This window comes from Rhinolophus sinicus, chromosome 17 (genome assembly GCF_057876585.1).
Source record: "Rhinolophus sinicus isolate RSI-liver-muscle chromosome 17, RSI-T2T, whole genome shotgun sequence".
Lineage (NCBI taxonomy): Eukaryota > Metazoa > Chordata > Mammalia > Chiroptera > Rhinolophidae > Rhinolophus > Rhinolophus sinicus.
The window spans coordinates 146,022,187-146,043,228 of record NC_142517.1 but is presented as its reverse complement, the minus strand read 5'-3'; the positions used below and the strand labels follow the sequence as shown (position 1 = coordinate 146,043,228).

The 21,042-nt window shown below is 38.5% G+C and overlaps 1 protein-coding gene across 1 annotated transcript; it reads left to right on the top strand.

Moving 5' to 3' along the window:
• The first annotated feature begins 5,511 nt into the window (after positions 1 to 5,511).
• On the top strand, positions 5,512 to 7,175 carry RPRM (reprimo, TP53 dependent G2 arrest mediator homolog). The gene has a single exon (XM_019751726.3). It carries the CDS (start codon positions 5,946 to 5,948, stop codon positions 6,273 to 6,275), a length of 330 nt encoding a protein of 109 aa, XP_019607285.1. The 5' UTR covers positions 5,512 to 5,945; the 3' UTR covers positions 6,276 to 7,175.
• The last annotated feature ends 13,867 nt before the right edge of the window (positions 7,176 to 21,042 follow it).

Sequence of the window (21,042 nt, the reverse complement as noted above, 5' to 3'; positions counted from 1 at the left end):
TTTTTCTTCTGACCTACCTTTAATAAAGTAGTTGCAAAGATCAGAAGATAAATTAGACGATACAGTCTCTACACTTCAGAAGCTTAAAGTTTAAAAATTTCATTAAAAATCAAAGTTTACATATTTTCTATTGAAAAGAAATTGATGCCTGAAATTCTTTCTTTAAGGTCTAAATTTTAAAATTTTGTCAGTATTATTATTTATCTATTAGTGTACTGTTTAGGGTAGGGGCAAACTTATACCCAAATGTCTTCCAAATAAATTGTTATCTTAAATGTAAAGCAATGCAAATATAAAAATGTGTGTGTTGTTTTTTGTTTTTGTTTTTTAATAGGGATAATGGAGCCATTAAAAATAAATAACTAAATAAAGGAATATATAAATAGTAAATCTTGGATGAGGGTAAACTTTCTAAGTTTAGAAGTAATTAAAAAAAAATTCCTCCTCAGTCCACAGCTTCCTGAAGACACAGCACATACTAGCTTACCTAATGGTAGCAATGCCCCAGATAATAATTTTTTTCTTAGGGTCAGGGGCCAATCTCTGCAAAACACTTCATCCTACTTTTCCTTATGCAGTGAATCCTGGGAGACACTCTTCTTAGCATCTCTTAGACAACTAATTCACTCTTGAAAAAAAAAATAGCTTTATTGAGGTATAATTGATATATAAAGAACTATACATATTTGATATGTACAGTTTAATGAGTTTGGACATAAGCAAAGTATCCATGATATCCTCACCACTGTCAAGGTAATTGCCATATTCAACAACTCCCAGAGTTTCCTTGTGTGTCTTTGTTTTTGTTTTTGGTTTGGTGGTAAGAACACTTACATAAGATCTGTCCTCTTAACAAATTTTGAAGTGCACATTACCATATTGGTAACTCTAGGCACCGCCTTGTACAGCAGATCTCTGGAACTTACTCATCTAGCATGTGCAGCTTTATACCCATTGAACACTGACTTCTCATTTTCCCCACTCCCAGCCTCTGGCAGTCATTACTGTATTCTTTGTTCTATGAGTCTATTTTGGATACTTCATATAAAGGAAATCATACAGTACTTGTCATTTTGCGACTAGCTTATTTCACTTAGTCAAGGTGGGTTTTATGTATTAATAGGGTTGGCTTAACTTTGTATTTCATAGGAATTCATTTTCTTTCCTTCTCTATATTAGGTTATATGACTGACCAAGAGAATGAGAGCATATATGTGTTTGCCTGTTTGAATGGACCATCAGCCTCCACTACCCACTGCCTACCATTCTTTTCCACCACCTGCCAGGCAATTTACAAAATGGATGTGAAAGGTCTCGTGGGGTGGTTTATTTCTAAATGTCTTCTAGTGGGTGGCTGTATAATCTATATAATATGAGACTCAGAAGAGCTTTCCTGTACCTGGCTCCTGGTGAGGAGAAGAAGGCAAACTCAAAATGGCCACTCTGCTGAGGTTGATCAACATCATAAAATGTAGATGTTGTATTTTACTAGGGAAATATTAGTTTTGTGACAGCAACTCTAGACTGTTTATAAAATGAAAAACTCATTCAACAGTTAGCAACAATTTCACACCGCAGTGTGATGCCTTGGCAGATGTTACGGGAGCATTCTGCAAGGTCATTAAAACAGAACCAGGTCGCAGCGTGTATCCCCAGTGAATCACCTGTCAAAAGCTTTTATTTGTGTTAGATACATGTCTCAACTTACGTCCCCAAGGTGGGTCTTATGTGCAAGAACTTTCTCTGATATAATAAATATGTGCTTTCCCCTTAAAAAATGTGAAAAAAAATAAGAAAATAAAAGCAATGAAAGACATCACTAATGAAAATGTTGAGGCATTTACATATGCAATCAAATTTCATATATCTAAACAGAATATAGTCCAATTTAAAAGGCAAATGAACTAGAAAAATATTTACAAATATATCACACATAGGGTTAATATAGTTGATAAAGAAGATTTATTATAAATCAATATGAATGATAAAATGTCAAATGAGAAAGAGACAAAGGTCCTGAACCTGAACGTGAAGATTACAAAGTTTTAAGATCTACATTTCTACAACACACATGTGGAAACATTCTCTGTCACAATGATAATACCCAACTTCAAACAAGATACCATTTTTTTCCTTATTAAAGTTGCAATGGTAATTTTTAAAATCAATACTTGGTGCTGAAGAACAGCATTCCCTGGGGTACTTTCTAAAAATGCAAATTGATAGGACCTAGCCCAGACCCACCAAAATAGAATCCCAGTGGATGGACCCTGAAAGCAAGTTGGGAAAATTCCGATTCAATTGACTTGCAGTGGGACCTGGGACTCAGTCATTTCCCATCCCCATCCTAAGAGATCTCAGAGCAAGCTTGAAAACCGCGGCTAGTCTATTGAATCACCAGAGACATTTTAAGAAATATTGACACTTGGGTCCTACCCACAGATATTCTAATTTAAAATGCATATGGGTTCAATTAGAATATCAAACATTTTAAAAGCTCAATCGGTGATTCCAAAATGTAGTCAAAATTAAGAATACCTACTCTAGAAAGCATGATAAAATGAGTATTTGTATACTTTTTGAATGGGAGTGAAAATTGGTACAACTCTTTTTACAAATCATTTGGCTGTGGGTTGCTTTTTTAAAAAAATAGTATTTCTTCACTAAAAATTGCAATTTTGTAATTTTATCCTATCAATGTAATCTAAATATAGAAAACATCTATGAGCACAAATGTTCTTTGTGTTTAATTGATTCAATGACAATATTTAAGAGCAATATAACTGGCCAGCTATAGGGTAATGGTTTAATAAACAACGGTATGTTCACATACTGAGGTGCTATCCATTCAGTAAAAGTCTGTATAATATATTTTTAATGTCATGAGAAAATACAGGGTTAAGGGGAAAAATTAAGGTATATATTGTATTTACTGCATGCCAAGAGTAATTTAAAATAAACATAGCAAAAATGATGGGAATAAAATATTCTAAACCAATAAGGGTGGTTATCTTTGAGCTATGAGAAGGTAAATGACTTTGAGGGATTATTTTTTAACTTTTCTGAATTTCAGAAATTAATATAAATTTGTTAGGTCTAATTTAAACATTTAGAATTTTTATTGTGGTAAGGTATATATATATATATATATATATATATATATATATATATATATATATATATATGTATATATGTATATATAATGTAAATTTTACAATTTTTAACAATTTTCAAGTATACAATTCAGTGGCAATAAGTACATACACATTGGTGTACAACCATCACCACCATCTTCAACCTCCCCATTATCTTCTACTCCCAGCCTCTGGTAACAACTATTCTACTTTTTATCTCTATCAATTTGACTATTCTCTGTATCTAATATAAATAGAATCATACAATATTTGTTCTTTTGCGTCCGGCTTATTTCACTCAACATAATGTTTTCAAGGTTCATCCATGTTGATCATATATCAGAATACCATTGCTTTATAAGGCTGCATAATAGTCCATTGTATTATAAACCACATTTTTTTATCCCTTCATCCATTGATGAGCATTTGGGTTGTTTCCAACCTTTGGCTATTGTGAATAATGCGGCTATGAACATTGGTGTATAATACTTGTTCAAGTACAATACCATTGAACAATACCTTTGTACAATACCTTTCAGGTTTTGAGGGTATATACCTAGAAATAGAATTACTGGATCACATAGCAATTTTATGTTTCATTGTTCGAGGAACCGCCATAATGTTTTTCATAGAGGCTGCTCCATTTTACATTTTCACCAGCAATTCACAAGTGTCCTACTTTGTCTACACACTTATAATTTTTTAGTTACCAAGGTCAATTTGTTTTTGTTACATAAATAAAGGGTTATTTTCTCTCTATTCATTCATACCCAACTTCTACTAAACACACAATCCTGTGAAAGTTAATATCCCTGGGAGTCAACCTCTATTCTCCACCCTTTGCTTTTCTAAATTTCTTCTACATACTTGCTCCTACCATTCATTTTAGTATCACTTTATATTGTCTCAAATTCTTCTGTAATTTTTTCACATGTACATTGTGTTTTATTGTTCTTAAGTATCCCCCATATTAATTAATCTAGTATCCCCCATATTAATTAAGACTGATTGTATAATGAGATTTAAATAAGTGTTTTCTAAACAATTAACAATAAATTTGTCCAAAGAAAAAATCTTTGGGAGTGGAGCATTCTTCAAGGCTAATATAATCATAGGAAACTAGAGCAGTAAATCAGGTGACTTGTGGGCCAGGCCCAGAAGCCTGGGTCTTTGGCTAGTAAACATCTCCCCAAAATAAAAATAGCCACTTAGAAGGATCTAAACTTATTGAAGTTGATATACAATCAACATCCAAAAATCGAAAACCCTTAACTACATGGTATAAATGATTTTGGGGGAGACCAAAATAAAAGGGTTTAAAAAGCAAATAGAATGAAATTGAGAAAAGAGTTGAAAATGGCAAGATGGCTACCATGTTATAATAGAAATTTAGTAGACGCATTCTATCAAAAGTTTGGACTAGGCTTCAGGTTACTGGTTCCCAGCTGTTAGAGTTGAAAGAAAAGAAAAAAGAAGAAAAAAAAGGAAGGGAGGAAAGCAGGAAGGGAGAGAAGGAGGAAAGAACTTAGAAAAAAGAAAAAAAAAATACTTCTGGAGTTTAAGAAACAATCTGGCAGGTTTATAACATTTCACTAAAACCAACAGCCCAAAATCATAATGTGCTGAAGTTTCAATCAGGTCCCTAAAGCATCTGTAGTTTTGCTTAAAATGACTGAGGTGGAATACATCAGATTATGGAAAACGGGGAGGGTTTTCAGTAGTTGGCCAGTGTTCTATCTAGGTGATGTATAATGAGCAATTCCCTTAAACAACTGATTTACTGCCAACAGAGAAAAACATTGCAAGCACATCCAAAAACTCATCTGCATCAAGAATACATGAGTGGCCATTCTGTCCACCTTCCCCTCCCTTACCAGACAGGTGACTCTGCTCCTGGAAATTACTTCCACACAAAGGGTACTAAAGAACACCTTCCCGTAAACCCCCTTCCTTTGCCTTAAAATTCGGTATAAAACTTGCTTTACTCTGTTTTCCAACGGCTCCATTTCTCCTTCCTTTTCTTCCTTCTGTCCTTCTTCCCTGCCTCCCTGCTTTTCTTTCTTCCTAAAATCATTCTTTTAAAATACTACTCCCAGAACAACCCTATTCCACCAGAAATCCGTCACAGGCCAGACTGAATCAGACCTCGGCGGCTGGCCCTTGAATTTCCAAGCACCATCTGGCACCTGCGGTTCACTGCCACTTTCCATCCGCCCAGAGGTGAGAGGGGCGGGAGGCAAAGGACACGCAGATCTGGTGTGACCCAGTTCTTCGGAAACTTTCAGCTGGTTGCGACCCTTCCCCCACTCGAAACTCGTTAATCATCCATCAAGCCAGAAAAGTACAATCACCCCTGCCTAGCCTTTGGAATTGGAAAAGAAGCGAAGCAAGAAAAGCAAAACCACGAGGTTCGCCCCTATGCCTCCCCGTCGCCCGACCGCAGCGGGCGCAGAGAGGCGGCGCGGCCGGAAGGGGCCGCTGTTCGCTTAGAGCAGCCTTCCCGCCGCCACCCGCACCTCCCACCGCCCTGCTGGCCCAGCCCCGCTAAGTTCCAACATCTCCCAGTCAAGCGAGCGCCAGAACGAGCACCACCGGGGTAGGAGCAGACGGCGCAGACCAGCCAGGCTGCAGTGCAAGTCGGAAAGGCTCCTAGGAAATTCTCACGGCCCCAGGACTTTGGAAGGGAGAGAGCGAGCAGCCCACGCGCGCTGAAGTCTGCAAGTGAGCGCTCAGCTCGGCACCTGTTTCTCCGGTGCCACCGCCTTCCCACCCCTCGGACCCGCGCCTCCCGGGTTGTCCGCTCGCTCCGCTATGAATACGGCGCTGGGCAACCAGACCGATGTGGCCGGCCTGTTCCTGGCCAACAGCAGCGAGGCGCTGGAGCGCGCCGTGCGCTGCTGCACCCAGGCGTCCGTGGTGACAGACGACGGCTTCGCCGAAGGCGGCCCAGACGAGCGCAGCCTGTACATCATGCGTGTGGTGCAGATCGCCGTCATGTGTGTGCTCTCGCTCACCGTGGTCTTCGGCATCTTCTTCCTCGGCTGCAACCTCCTCATCAAGTCCGAGGGCATGATCAACTTTCTGGTGAAGGATCGGAGACCGTCTAAGGAGGTAGAGGCGGTGGTCGTGGGGCCCTACTGACCGGCCCACCGGCGCCCTCGTCAGCCGCCCCCACGCCTCCCCACTTCGCCAGCCCGGCCGCTCCCCCTCACTATCCGAGACTGGGGGAAGCAAACCTGTCGGAGTCAATTCTTTCTTTCGACTTCTGCCTTTCGGGATGAAGCGACCCGTTTCTCGCTCGCTCCTTGAAACTCCCCATTCCTGGCTGTAGGAGAAGAGCGTCCTGATTCTGGACTCAGCAGCAAGTGGCAAAAAGAGAGCGACTAGGGCGCAAATTTTGGAAGCCGTCGCTAGTTTGGGATGCGGGGAAACCGACGGGCGAAGGCCCTTCTCCACCCGCAGGTGGGCCAAGCTCTGGGGGCAGGTGGAGAGGGCGGGCAGGGGAGAGACCCAGCGGCACCAAACGCCTAGTGGCCGGGAAAGTGATCCGTGTATTCGCCACGCAACAGAACTAATGGGGAACAAAAATCCGGGTCCGGATTCGCGCCCATTCCCTCCTGCTCCTCCCAGCCCTGGCGGGAGAGACGATAAATACTTTTGATTCATTATAACGTGTCGTTTTAAGGGATTTTTGTGTTTGTTTGCTTGAATACAAATATTTGATAAGTCCCTTTTCTGCCTTAGTGGCCTGTCTGCCTGTCTGGGGGTTAGAGTTTTATCATCGTGGGGAAAAGGGTGGGGGGAGGGGGAGCCTGCGAATGTGAACAGGGTGAGTTGTTTCTTTAATTGCATTTACTATTGGGTTTTGTTGAGGGGCCGGTGCCTCAGCTGGCTCCGGGCAAAACCCGGAATAGAACTCGTTCGTAGTTCGTAACTGCACGGTTTACGCCACAAAAGTGCTCTTGACATTCGTGACACCGTTTTGACGTTTTTTCCCCCCTTAGTTAACGTTTCCTTAATAAATGCAACATTTAAGTGTTTTGTTCCTGGCCTCCTCGTGGTCATTCTGCGCTCTCCGTAGAAGGGAACGGGCGGCGGGGTTACCGGCTCAGGGAATTCGCTTTGCAGAGCTGTGATTCAACTCGTGGATCCCACCCAGGGACGAGGGTTGGGGTGAAACGGAGAGGCCTAGAGGCCAGTGAAACATGGCTAAGCCTCAGGCACAGGAGTCCTCCTGGAGGCAGCAGCCTTTGTTTTCTCTCACAGTTAATATTTTATATTTCATTTAGGCTCAGCTTTATGAGCCAGGCGAGACGACAGGAGGCCCCAGTGGGAAGATTACACTTCCGTGCAAGGCTCTGGTGGGAACACAGGGTTGCACCGATAATGAAAGGAAGAGATGGCTTGGCCAGTCTTCAGGGAGGGCATCTTTTCCTTGACCGACGTCAGCAAGACGGCTTGGGGATGTTACTCAAAAAATAACAATAAATAATTTAAATGCGAGGAAAAGTAGTTGCTAAAGTACAGAGTGAAGCTAATTCTCCGGGGGGGGGGGGGAGGAGTAAACCATTGTTACAGAAACATGAGATGCGTTGTCTTTGCCATATTACAATCGTTTTAGAGAAAGGGAGAGATTAAAAGAGACACCCAGCCTGCTCTTGAATTTAGAGTAATAAGGCAGGTCAAGCAAAAAGATTCAGAGGAATTAGCCCAGGTCGTGAAGGTCGAAGATGAGTATTACAACCCAAACAGGGAGCCAGAGTGGAGCTACAGATGGTCGTGGGCACATTTAGGGATTTTAAATTGAAGTGTTGGGAAAAAAGAGAAAACCGTGAATGTGAAAACAACCCAAAGGATACAAATAACTTCCAGCTTAAACTTGACAAGAGGCTTTGAGCAGTTGATTTTTATGGCTTAGGTAGGATCCTAAATATTTTCAAGAATATAAAGGAACCTCTGCTATGCTGTAGCAATTAAAGACTTCACAATAGCAGATATAAAACAAATTAAGTAACAATAAAGTGCCCCATTTACCTAGGGAGAAGCACAACTGGTGTAAACAATGTCAATGACTCAAAACGGTGGGGATCAAAAGCTTTGAGTGTGCTTTAACATCCTGCCCACTCCTAAGTGTCTTTTTTACCCCCAAAGTAAATTTTACCAGGAATTATGACCTAGAATGGTTTTTTGAGTGCCAATAGGTATCAGGCTTGAAAAAAGGACTTTGAAGTTTTGCCTGTTGGTCCTGTCTTTTCAGCACGTGAAGGTTTACTTGTTTTGGTTTATTTGTTTGTTTGTTTGTTTGTTTCCTTGCTTGTATCTGAGGAGGGGAGCAGGATCAAAGTGTAGTCAAGGGTGAGTCATGGAGGGCAGTTTAGTTTTGCCAATGGGTAGGACAGAAATTGGAGACATTATTTTGTAGACAGTTTCTGTGGCACCAAGCTAAATCTGCTGCCTCAATGTTTGAAAGAGAGAAGCACAGAAAAACAACCAGTTCTCTCCAGGACAAACTAGACATTTAAAATTAAACTCAGTTTTTTTGTGGTTGCAATATCTGCTGAGGTCCTTCCCTTCTTTACATAGATTTATTAGTTCACCAGTGAATTCAGTGCTCTGGTGCAAATCAATTTGGGATCAAAAACCAATTAGCTAGAGCTTGAAGGAATCTTACTTTGGGCTCTGCTGTGTTCAAGGTAAGGTGTATACTTATAGTGAGTTTCAGACATAGAAAGGTTTCACACCTACAAGTCAGTAATTTCTTGTCTGCATAGAACAGAACGTATGTTAGCATGTGAAGCCGAGTCCTGAAAGTTGAGAGAAGACCTGCCCAAACTCCCTACTACTCTATCCTCTACTGCTACTATCCCCTCTGTCACTACTATTTCCTCCATCCTTGTTCCTCTTAATACTTCTTCACACCTCTTTCCTCTTCCCTGCACCTCAAAAACAAACTTCACAGTTTTTTCTTACCGCAGCAATCCAGATTTATTCTCTCACCTCCAGAAATTTTGATTGTCAGACGACCAGAACCTGCAACATTTAGTCCGTAGGTAGAAAAAATATGTGAACCAAGTCTCTGTTCCATGATCTATGCATTATAGGGAAATGCACATGGTCTGAAAATATCAGAGCCCTGGGGACCATTTCCTGCCAACAACTCTTCTCTACAGCCCTTAGATCCATTTGTTACTTAGAGAGATGCCAAGTGGTTCTGGCTTTTATAGATGAGGCGATGTGTACAAGAAGCTTTTTACACTCCCTAGTCCCTGTGGCCACGCGGCAACCACTTTTCCGGCCCCATACTTCTCCCTGTCTCACCCTGCCTTTGACTCTTTTATTCCCTGAATCTAACAAATGTATTAAATGAAACTTTTAAATCCTGCTCAGAGTTTATGGAGTGTCAGTCCTTTCCCACACATGTGCTATAAGGAAAGTGAGTTTTAAGTCACTCTCTAAGTTTCACCTAAGAAAAAAGAGTCTGCTTGAAGAGAATGGGAATTGAGACGGATAGATGCAAACAGGCAGATTTTATCATCCCACGCTTAGGTCCATCATTTGGTCAGTATATAGTGAGAAGCCAGAAAGAGAGAGAGAGAGAGGGAGAGAGAGAGAGATACAGATTCCTGTAAAAGCTTGCTATATCTGACACGGTCTATGAAGAGGTATCTGATACTTCCTGAAACCCTTCTGGAAATAGAGCAGGAGCAGGGAGAGGTTTTCGTGAGACATAACAAGTGTATTAGTAAGGCTGTAACCCTCTCAGGCTGTGCAGACAGCCACTGAAACTATAAGCCTAATTGGGTGGCCTCCACATAGGTAGCTTAGAAAATTGTTGATAAATGTTATTTTTCTTAAGATTGGTGTTATGAATCTTCCGGGTCTCTGAAAATGTACTGCGTACTGGACACCTTGAAGACTGCTTAAGGGAAGCCAAAACACAAAGGGCATAGTACTGTGTCAAGTCCAAGATCACACTTGCTCCTGGGGGATGTTCCTTGTGCCTGATTTCTGATTTCCAAGCCACCTGGCCTCTCATTGGATCCTGGGTCAGTCCTGCTACTGTGTCTTCCTACCCTACACTAATTCTGAGTGAGGGAGGGAAAGGCACATTGGACCATAATATCAGGAGTTTGGTTCTGGTCTCTAAGTAGCTGAGTGGCTTCATTCCTAAAATGAAGAAGATGGATTCTAAAAGGACATTCCAGTTCTATGAGTCTATTAAATCAATTTGTTTAATGTTTCCTTGTCTCTTATTAAGATATTTCTTAGATCTCTTCAATAGGTAAACTAGAAATATATTTTATCATTCCAATCTCGGTCCTCTGGGTAGAAGTTTCCATGCCTGAAAGTCAAGTGTTCCTCGACTCTGGATATGTCATTTACAACAATCAAAGCAAAATTTCAGACACCTAGCCAGGCCTAAGTAGACAGCAGTTTCTAAGCTGACAGATTACACATCATCTAAACAGTGCCCTAAATATCCCAGATCACTGTGTTCTCACTGGAGGAAGCAGTGGAAGCAAAACCTAGTGAACTGAGGAGCAAGTAATCAGCAAATGATTCCCATAGGTATACACACATTCAGACTAATACACACTGTTGTTTATAGAAACTTCTTGTGTATTTGAAAACTAATTAAGAGCCAATTTTTCTCCCCCAAAGCATTTTCCCCTTTGAGCTTCTGCAACAGCACACAGCAGCTGTTCCACATGCAGTTTAGAGCCTTCCTTAGCCCTGGCTTATTATACTTGTCGCTTGGGGTGGTGGCAATGCCAGGAAAGGATTCCAGGGTTCGGTTTGTTCTCTAAGACTCAGACCTAATTTGAAAGCCTGTTGAAGCAGCAAGTCTACAGCAATCCCCCAAACAGGAATCAATAAATCTTTTATCCACCTGCCAAATCCCATTTAGATATGTGCACAACAGCTCAGATGGGATATGTTAAAGTCTGCTCTACCAGTAGTAATTGTTTCCTAATGTCTGAATTTAAATGCTCAGTGGTTAATTGCTTCCATGGCCAATCTCTGTCCTCCTTTCCAGATAATTTTGCATTGTTTTAAACACTTAAAATGTTTGAAAGTCCAGGACTAGTTTTATATTATCAGCTAAGACTTTAAAATTCTTGGGAAGTATAGTTTAGGAAAAAACAAAGTACATGATGTTATCAGCAAGTCATAAATCATTTATGGTGATAATAAAATAGTCTGAATTTATTACTTCTATTTGAGAAATTCAAAATATTTCAGAGGAGGCTTTTACAAGGATTATTGTAAGGATAACGGTGCATTTTAAAATACTTAGTAAGCTAACAAACATTTGCTTGCTTTTAACTCAAATAACAATATTTACTAAATGAGAATAAGCAAGGCATATTTTTATTTGACTATTTATGTATATTTTGAAGGGATGATGGGTAAATAATTTCCTTTCCTAACTACATGTAAGAGCTTACTGAAATACTTTTGAGTGGGTAAATACAGGCAGTGATCAATGCATGAAAAGTCAAGCCATCTGTGATAATGCCGCAACAAAACTCTGCCCTGCCCCCCATTTTAAAACTGGTTTCCCTTAGATAGTAACATTTTCTGAACTCATTATTCACACAGATCGTGTTTGTCAAGCACCCATGTGTACATGGTACATTGCAACATATTACTGAAAAATTGAGATGATTCCTATCCATTTGCACCAGAAAACACAAGCACAGATAAACACACATAACGAAGGCATATAATCTACCCGCATGAGTCAAAAAGCAAATTGTTCCTATTTATTATTTCTGGAATTCATAGTGATATAAATACACATACATAATTATGCTATAGCCTATATGTTGACATGGTTTATTACAGGGAGAAATGTTTTTCTTTTCAATTTTTTTTCATATTTGCCTTCCATCCTCACCAATTCCTCTCTCATTAATGACTTCTTTCCTCATCCACATCTAAAGATACGCTACCCTGAAAGAGTCATTGATTTTTATCAGACCAAGACTCCATATGTCTGATTGCTCTGGGAAATGAATTCCTCTGGGAACCAAAGTGTCTCTTTTGCTTTATTTATGTTCCTATACATTGACAGGATCATGCAGTGCATGGTCTAAGTAGTATTGATTGAAGAAGGGGAGCATAGTCACATATTCTGTTTCCGCATTGCATACTGATGAAATATATCCCTTCGACTACAAACTAAAAGTAAGCACCACATATTCCTCAATTCTTTGTTTCACATCATTTACTTGTTTACAATAAAACAATGCATAGAAAAAGTTGCAAATACATTGTCTCAAAACATTCAGTAAATAAGATTTATATGAGCTACCTGGAGTCTTACCGTATATCTGTGTCTTGAGACATGTGTTCCAATCTTCATCTAAAAATTGAAAACAAAAAGAAGCTAAAACCCCCAGGGACAGAAAAGTCAAAGATTATATATTATACAGACTTGAAAATCTTTAAACACTACGTTAAGAGAAATGAGAGGGAAGCCTGAATTTGAAGACGATCAATGAAAACAAAAAGAACTTATAAAATTAAGTTTCTAGAAATTTCCTGGCAGATTCTGAATGCTCAAAACAGTGAGTAGGAAATTTTACATTTAGAGGACTTAATAAAAGGACCAAAGACTACCAGATAGAAAATCTGAGAAATGTGAGAGGAATGTACAAAATTGTTCATTATTTTTCCATTTCTCTCTTCTCTATTGAGTCTTGGGCTAATTGCAAGCATCCTGTTAGCTAGCTCAATTTTCTTATACCCAAAGGTCAAAGAGACCTTGCCTGATCTTCTTATCTTTATCATCAATAAATATTTATTATTTAGTATCCATTATAGGCATGAATCCTATACCTATTAGGCACTGACTTAGAAGTTGAATGGAAGGTATCATGGGACTTAAAGGGGTCTTCTATGATTCCATCCTATCTTCTGTTTAATTTGATTTTTATACATTCTTGGAGATCCAGCTGTATGAGACACACACATGTCACTTTTCCCCTAACAGGTGAAGTACTAGAGAGTACTTCTTCTCCATAATTAATGTGGAGAAGTACTCACACAATTTTATGTGGCTTTCCCTGTGTCTTCACGCGGCATACACTAGGTTCACTACACATTGTGTATTCAAGGTCAAGATGAGCAAGTTATAGAATGCCTGAAAAAAGTGCTCCAATAAATTTCTTGAGGCTACCCATATTTTGCTACAAATTTAGCTCAGGAAAAAGTGTTTATTTCCCCCTCTACGAATTTTCATTGACTGAATAATTAACAAAAGGATCAAGTGTGAAATTTACTCCCCTACTTTCCATTGATGAGCTATCTAAGAAAACTATAGAACCTTGTTTTAAGTAACATAAATTCCTTAAATGTTCAAGCTAGAATGGGCTATATTAATTAAGACTCTTTGGGTTACAATCAACATAAACCCAATTCAAGGTAATTTTAAAAAGAAAAATGAATTTACTGACCTTGTGTGACTTGCAAGTCCAAGGACACAGGCATTTCAGCTGTATTATGAGAAAAATTAACAATAAGAAAGTAAGTTAAAAGCATTCCCGTAGGCCCACACTTACATCTTACCAGCTCAACAACCTAGCAGAAAGAAACTGTCTTTTCCTGGGTGAACTCTGGTTCAGTGTGAGGCATGTGTCCATCCACGAACAAATCTCTGTGACTGAGGTAGGTACAGGAAGAAGGGTATACTTGGTCAATACTACCCCCGTAGTGAGAAGGGAAAGAACAAGAAGTAGAGTCAGTTCTATTTAAACCATAAGGCCATGAGTCCTCTCATGAGAAAGAGATTCTATTATCAATAGGGCTGCTGGATGGCTTACAATTGTCACCTTGTTCAATGGAACCAAAGCCTAGAGAGGTTGAGTCTTTTCCCCAAGATCCCACACAGCCAGCCAACGGTGGAACCAGTAAGGGACCTACATCTCCTGATGCTTCATTTAGTATTCCTTTTAAATCTGTTCTATCAGCTAACTTTCAAAAATGCTCACAAGCCTTTTCTAATTTCTTTCAAGATTCTCTGTGTCTCAGCTGATGTAATTCCAAGCACCTTGGACAATAGCCTAGATTTCTAGGGCAGGCATTGCCACCTTCTTGTACCTGATGACATGAATTTCTACCAGTCATTTGACATCTCTGTTTGTAAACTCACCTGCCCTCCCGAGACTTGGCTAGGCATAAAAACATCTTTAAGATGAGATGGTAAATTTTATATTAAAAATGTCTTTAATATGATAAATTATTAAACAAAATTAAGAAGATTCATTCCCTGCAGGGCTTCTGTTCTAAGCCTCATGACTCTCCATGAGATGGATAAAATATTTAGCATTCCCCAAGCGATCTGACAAACTCACTTTGGTGGAGCCTCTCTCATGACTCATCTTGCTTGGAAATGCTGCTGCCCTGTAAATACATGTGATATTTTTATTACCTTTCTTTGATTCCTTCCTTATTCGGTTTTTAAATTGTCCCTCATCTAAACTCATCCTAACTCAGAGAGTTGGCTTAGCTTTCTTATCCACATAGAAACTGAACTATCATTGTTTTTTTGTTTTTTTCTTTCTTTTTTTTCTTTCTTTGTATTTCCAGCTGCTTTGCCTGCTCTACACTTCTGACTTAGGGAAATTACTTTGCTAACCTGACTATTTGCAAGTGTCTGCTCCCCCCTATGAGACTTGTACTAATGGGCCTCTCCATTCTTAATCACAAGTGGGGAGGGGAGCAGTTGGTGTGGTTTAGAGAGGAAATCTGTCAACTATAAAGACTGGAGTTTAGGAGATTGTTTCTGGTATAGCTCATCACAACAGGTAAACTCATCTCATCTCAGGCTTCCAACTGTGATTATCTTAATCTGAGGATTGGAAGCACAAGGTTCTCAGTAGAGGGTCTCTGCATTTGCAACGCACATCATGGCCTCTCAGGCACATTTGTACCAATATATGAGCACTCCCTTTTCCTGGCAATGTATCTTCCTTTTCTTGGCAGGATGGCCTTCTTATGTTTTGACTATTTCTTTTTCAGGAAGTGGTAACCTTAAAAATAAAAATAAACAACTTTCAACAGCTAGTAACACAAGCTGCCGTGCTCCAGACATATGATTTACTTTGTGGTTAATTCTTCATTGATTGATTGCTTTATATCCAACAACTTGATTACAGCTTTTGCTCAGTGATAGATTTCTAAACAAATCACTTTTGGTTGATTTCTAATTTCCCAAGTTGGTGTTTGGTGTCTCGTCTTTTTTGCACCTTAACATTTGACCATTGTGGCATAATTCATTGCACAGTGGTTTACGAAATCTTGTTCTTACTTTGACATAGAAATCATGTACTATCCTCATTTATTTGAAGAAAGAACTATATCCAAGCCTGTTTGGCTTTTCTTTCAACAAATTAAATGTCTAAGTTTTTTATGTTTTCTGAATAATAAATGTTTTTTTCAAAAAATGTTCTTTTGTTGAAATTCTCTGTTAGAAGATTTATAAGTAGAAATTTTAAGGATGCCAAATCTGGTAAACATATATCACTTTTAAATGAAAATATATAAAGAACCAAACATAATAAGGAAATTTTAAATATTTTCAATTGAAATGTATTTCTTCTTTTTAAGAAGAATTTACTGAAGGATTCCTTTAGTTTTTGGATAAGCATCTACTTCAAAATTAAAGTAAATCCACATCTACCTTTTGTATGAGATTGCACACTTCAAATATTATAATACAGAGACTAAATTTTAGTGAATTCTTTGCATTTTTAAAATGTATTTTAATCTACCAACATTAAACTACCATTCTACAAAACAAAGACTTCACCAACTATTGAGATAAAGAAAAGCTATTCAAAGGATGAACCTTTGCTATTTGATGTTGAGTTTCATTTCATGCTTAATGTGCTATGTAGAGAAAGAAAGAAAATGTTAACAGTGTGCCATGATTCAGTGATTTCTGAGATAAAAATATTTTCAATTTATGATCCTGTGGATTCAAAAAGAGTGCTTAGACACTGAAAGAATGCTTTGAGAAAGGCTTTATGACCACCAAGGAAGGGCATTGTTTTCTCAGAGTGTGGGTTACCTGTCCTGTAGCAGTCATTTAAGAAAGGTGGAACCTACAGAGTCCCATGTTTCAATGCAATTATATGCCAGAGTATTAGACCATTCTATAAGCTCATCTGACTTTCCTTATCCTATGTTTTCAATTAAGAAATGAAAAGTGATTTTAAGAGACTTTTACTTGCATACTATTCTAAAGCACTTAATCACAATGTGATTAAGTGCTTTACATTCTCCTCTTACTGTTGTCTTCTAATTGAATTGTATTATTGACATGGATGATTTTCAAACTCTGTTCATGGAAACTTGGTAGGCATCAAATAAATTCTTGTTGCTTATTGTCATCATCATCCATTCATATGAGTGATTGATAAAGCTGCTAGTATTAATCATACTTGGGTTTTTTTGTGCTTGTTACTTCAAATCCCTCACACTCTACAAGTTACTATTACCCCACTGCCACATGTGAGAAAGCGGAGGGACTGAGGGATCAGTAACTTTTCCAAGGTCACAAGCTAAAATGTTCTTGTGTAAAGACATAAACCTAGATCTGAGAACATCACAACTGAGTTTCCACTATATCATCCTATTAATTTTTCTGGTGATGGATTGACAGTAGGAAAGTTTCAACTTTCTCACACACGGTGCTTTGTCATTAGCAACTTGGATCTACCCCTATGGCTTTGAGTAATGATTTCACATAGAGGAGATGCAAAGCAATTTATCATTTTGGTAGATTAAGAGTTTGCTAGTAGCAGATGGCCCTAAGAGGTAGGAATGTGGATTTTAGGAAGCAATTCAAAATAAACCCCAACTTGACCAATTACATACCCCCCCCCTTACTTGGAAATGTGTAGAGATTAAAATTTGGTTTTCTCTTTGAAGTTTATAATTGTAAATTCCCCTCCTGTTAACTTATATCATGTTGCTTAACCTTTTTTAAAAAAAAGAACTGTGTATAATGTAGTTTTGACTAAAATATTTTATACTAAATTGTTGGGGCTTATTTGTATGCTGTCAAAAATTGTACTTTAAAGTTAAAAGACATTTTTTGTAAACTGGACTTACTTACAAAATAATTTACTTATATATGAGCACTTATATATTGTTCCCATTCTAAACTCTTTCCAAGTGTTGGATCACACCGTCTTCATAACTATCTTATAAGGTACTTTTTAATTCTTATTTATGAGGAAACTGAGGAGCAGAGGGAACATATATTGATTGACTAAATCTAGAAACAAAGAGATTTGATTTGAATAATGATCTCATTTTAACAAAATAAATTTTTTTGTTGTTTGTTTTAAATTTTTTTTAAATTTATTTTTAAATGTATTGGGGTGACAATTGTTAGTAAAATTACATAGATTTCAGGTGTATAATTCTGTATTAGATCATCTATAAATCCCATTGTGTGTTCACCACCCAGAGTCTGTTCTCCTTCCATCACCATATATTTGATCACAAAATAAAATTTAACCTGGAAGAGATACACACAAGGTCCTGCACTTGGGCCTAAAATAACTGCAAAGTATAGGATGGGGAAAATGTGGTGTAGCAACAGACCACAGATATAAGATATATAGAGCTTTTGTTCAAAAAACTTTAGACAAGTCAATAGAATATTGAGATTGCTCGCCAAAATAGTGTGAATTTAGTCTGCATTGATGGATGCAAAGAATCTTATAAGAGGAAGGCAAGAGTCCAGCTCCCTTCTGCTTCTTGATCATTCCAGTCTTAGAATGGTTCTGGTTCTAATACCATACATTTAAAAATTTGTAAATAAACTCAATGTATTCAAAAGAAAGCAATTATGCTGACAAGGTTCTAAAACCATTTTAGATGAAAAATAGGCAAATGAGCTGGCAGTATTTACCACTGAGAAGAAAAAAGTCTCAGGCATAACTGGAAACCTATGCTCCAATATCTGAGGAACTGCCACAAACAGAAACAAACAAGAAGAACTACATTTGTTTAGTATAAACCAAATAGTGAAACTGGTAACAGCGAGTTAGACAAAGCTACAGAGAGAATTCAACTCTTAACCAGCAAAATTTTTCTAGTAGTTGGAGCTGTACAAATATAAAGTGAACTGCTTTTGTGAAGAATGAATTCCATATTTCTGGATGTCATTCATCAGGGCCATGACAGAGGGGATTCAAGAACTGGACATTTAGATAGATCTTTGAGGTGCCTTCTAGTCTTGTGCTTTCATTATTCTTGATGCTTTCCTTTTGGACAGAAAAGCATGGGCACCTGGCGTGTGGCTCTGCTGTCTGATCTGAACAAGCAGCAGCCTGTTCAGGGACTTTGGAGAAAGGCTGCCCAAGCTACAGGGTTTTAGCATAAGTATCAAAACCTGAGGTAAAACAAACAAACAAAACAAAACAAAACAAAACAAAACAAAACAAAACTCTGAAGTACAAATAAGGCTGAATCCTCCTTTCTCACTCACATGCCTACCTTTTCTCACAATTCCCCCATTGTGCTAAATATCATCTTTATGACATCATGGCCACAAGTATCATAAGTTTCTTATCTCATTTCTAAATGCATCGCTCCTAATTGGTTTGTCCAGATGTTTCACTCAAAATGACTTTAAGATTATTTTACTCAGGCAGGTGCAGACACAGCCTCACAGCTTTCTTGATATTCAAAGCCCCGTTCTTACATTAAGCTCCCTGCCTCAAAAGGAAAATAAAGATGGCTTGAGGGCACCTATTTATCCAAAACAAAAGGATCCCTTAGATAGAGACTCTCATGGATTTAACAGGATTTTGTTTCCTTACTATATCAGTAAAAAGTATTAATGGGTAAATCATTCTTTCTAATGCAGCACAAGATGTGGTCTCTGTCACACTAAATAATCGGATATAAGAAACATTGTACTGTTTCTAGGCAAGAAAACGTAATACCTTTCTGTCTCAAGGCTTGAGAATACACACAGAATCTAAGCCTGTAATTATAGCATTGTGTTTCAGAATCTGCTCAGCAAGGCAAAGAACCTAGTCCCTGCTCTAAGGCATATGAGGTTTTTGCCAGCGTGCTGTCAAAATTCCAAAATATCTTTCCACCGTACTATAGCTGTTTATACTATGCCAGTCTCCCTATTTTTCTTTTTAAATATTTTCCCAACAAGAGGAATGTGTTAGGCTAGACTTCTTTCCAGATGGCAAAGGTATTCTTAGCAGACACAGACACATTGGAGACATGAAGACCACCTTTCTGAATTCAGATTGATTCTGTTCATCTCATAGGAAAGAGAGGCAATAATAAGTTTCACTGACCAGGCGACCACTCATTCATCCTGAATCAAAATCAGTCCTGTTTGAATTGTACCTCTGTGCTGCTTGCCTCTGATGCCTGGCTTAAGAGCCTTAAATGTGGGTTTTCCAGTACATAAATATCCAGTTTTGGCAAAGTTTGTAATATTCTCCACGTATCATTTGCTTTTTAATATTATTTACTTCATTAGAGAAAATGTTATACACTTAACATTGGTTAAATTGCCTTCTTAATGATATCATGGTTTACGTTTTATAATAAAAGGAGAAAAATTATGGAATCATAAGACCTGAGTTGTCTGTTTCTAGGAGACATCACTCTTAAACATACCTTATTATCAAAAAATGTCCTGACTTAATTTTACAGCATTGGGTGACCTTACAGCCCTACACTCCAAAGTCACTGTAATTGTCATTGTCATCTTAAAGTCTTGCTTCAATATTCCGTGCTATAATATAATTTAATGTCCTGTCCTCGGAGTGGCCTTTACTTGGAAATTGTGCCAAGAATACCACCATTCTGGGTGCTAAAGTTTGATTAAATATAGCCCCAAAGAGTGTCTTTCAAAGGATACATCTCATCTAGCTTCCATTTATAAAACACAAAGTAGCATATGTTTTCAAATGACAATAAATCATCTTCAGACTTAGACTTAAAAATGACAGGTAATTTGATCTTAAATTCTTATCAAGGAGAGGGATGCTTCCTAGAAGGAATCCTGTGGTTTATCCACGTCATGTGTCTCCTGGGCACCCGGAGGCACTAGTGGTTCAGTAGGAGAGGATCCCAAACACCTGACTAACATAAATAACTGGTGCTCAGGACTCTTCTGAAACTTCAGCCCTGAGGCCTTCAATCAAAGGCTCATTTCTATCCAGTCTATGAGCTAAGCAGAGAATATAATAGTAGACCAGCTGGAGGATTGATCTTACAATAACATCTGCTGTGCTCAAGGTGTTGCCTGGACAACCTTTTGTCCAGAGAACACTAGCCTTTCCCCTCAAGTCTTCTAGTGTACTTGTCTGTCTAGTGTACATGGCTGGCTTCCGTCCAAGTGTCTTGGCTTCTGCTGCAGAATTGGACGGATCCTGATACCCTGCCAAAACTTAACTGTCTCTCAGGGAACTTTGTTCAGATATACTCCTAGCTGTTGCTGAGACAATTTAGAATTGGGATGCCACACCTCTTCATTTAGACTAAATGTTGTTTTGAAACAACTCTTACTATGTCTCAACAATTACAGCACGTGCTCTGAGGAACTAATGATAGTCAGGATCAAGCTCAAGTTAACCATATTCCTATGACCTAGAGATTTGGAAGGCTGCTGGCTCTCCCCATCTGGAGTCAAAATTCCAGTTGAGTTTGATTCCCAACTCTGGTTGCTCATTCCCTATTTCTTTCCATTCCCCTGATCAGCTATGAAGATTCCAATATCCTTTTCAGTGTAGGTTATATATGTTATAACATGCTGACCAACATGAATCAAAAGAAAAAAGATAGATGTAAGGCTGAGAGGTACATCTATTCAAGCCAACCATATATTTCTTCTGTTTCTTCTACCTGCATA

Coding starts and splice junctions, on each gene's coding strand:
- RPRM (XM_019751726.3), top strand. CDS start 5,946: ATGAATACGGCGCTGGGCAACCAGACCGATGTGGCCGGCCTGTTCCTG.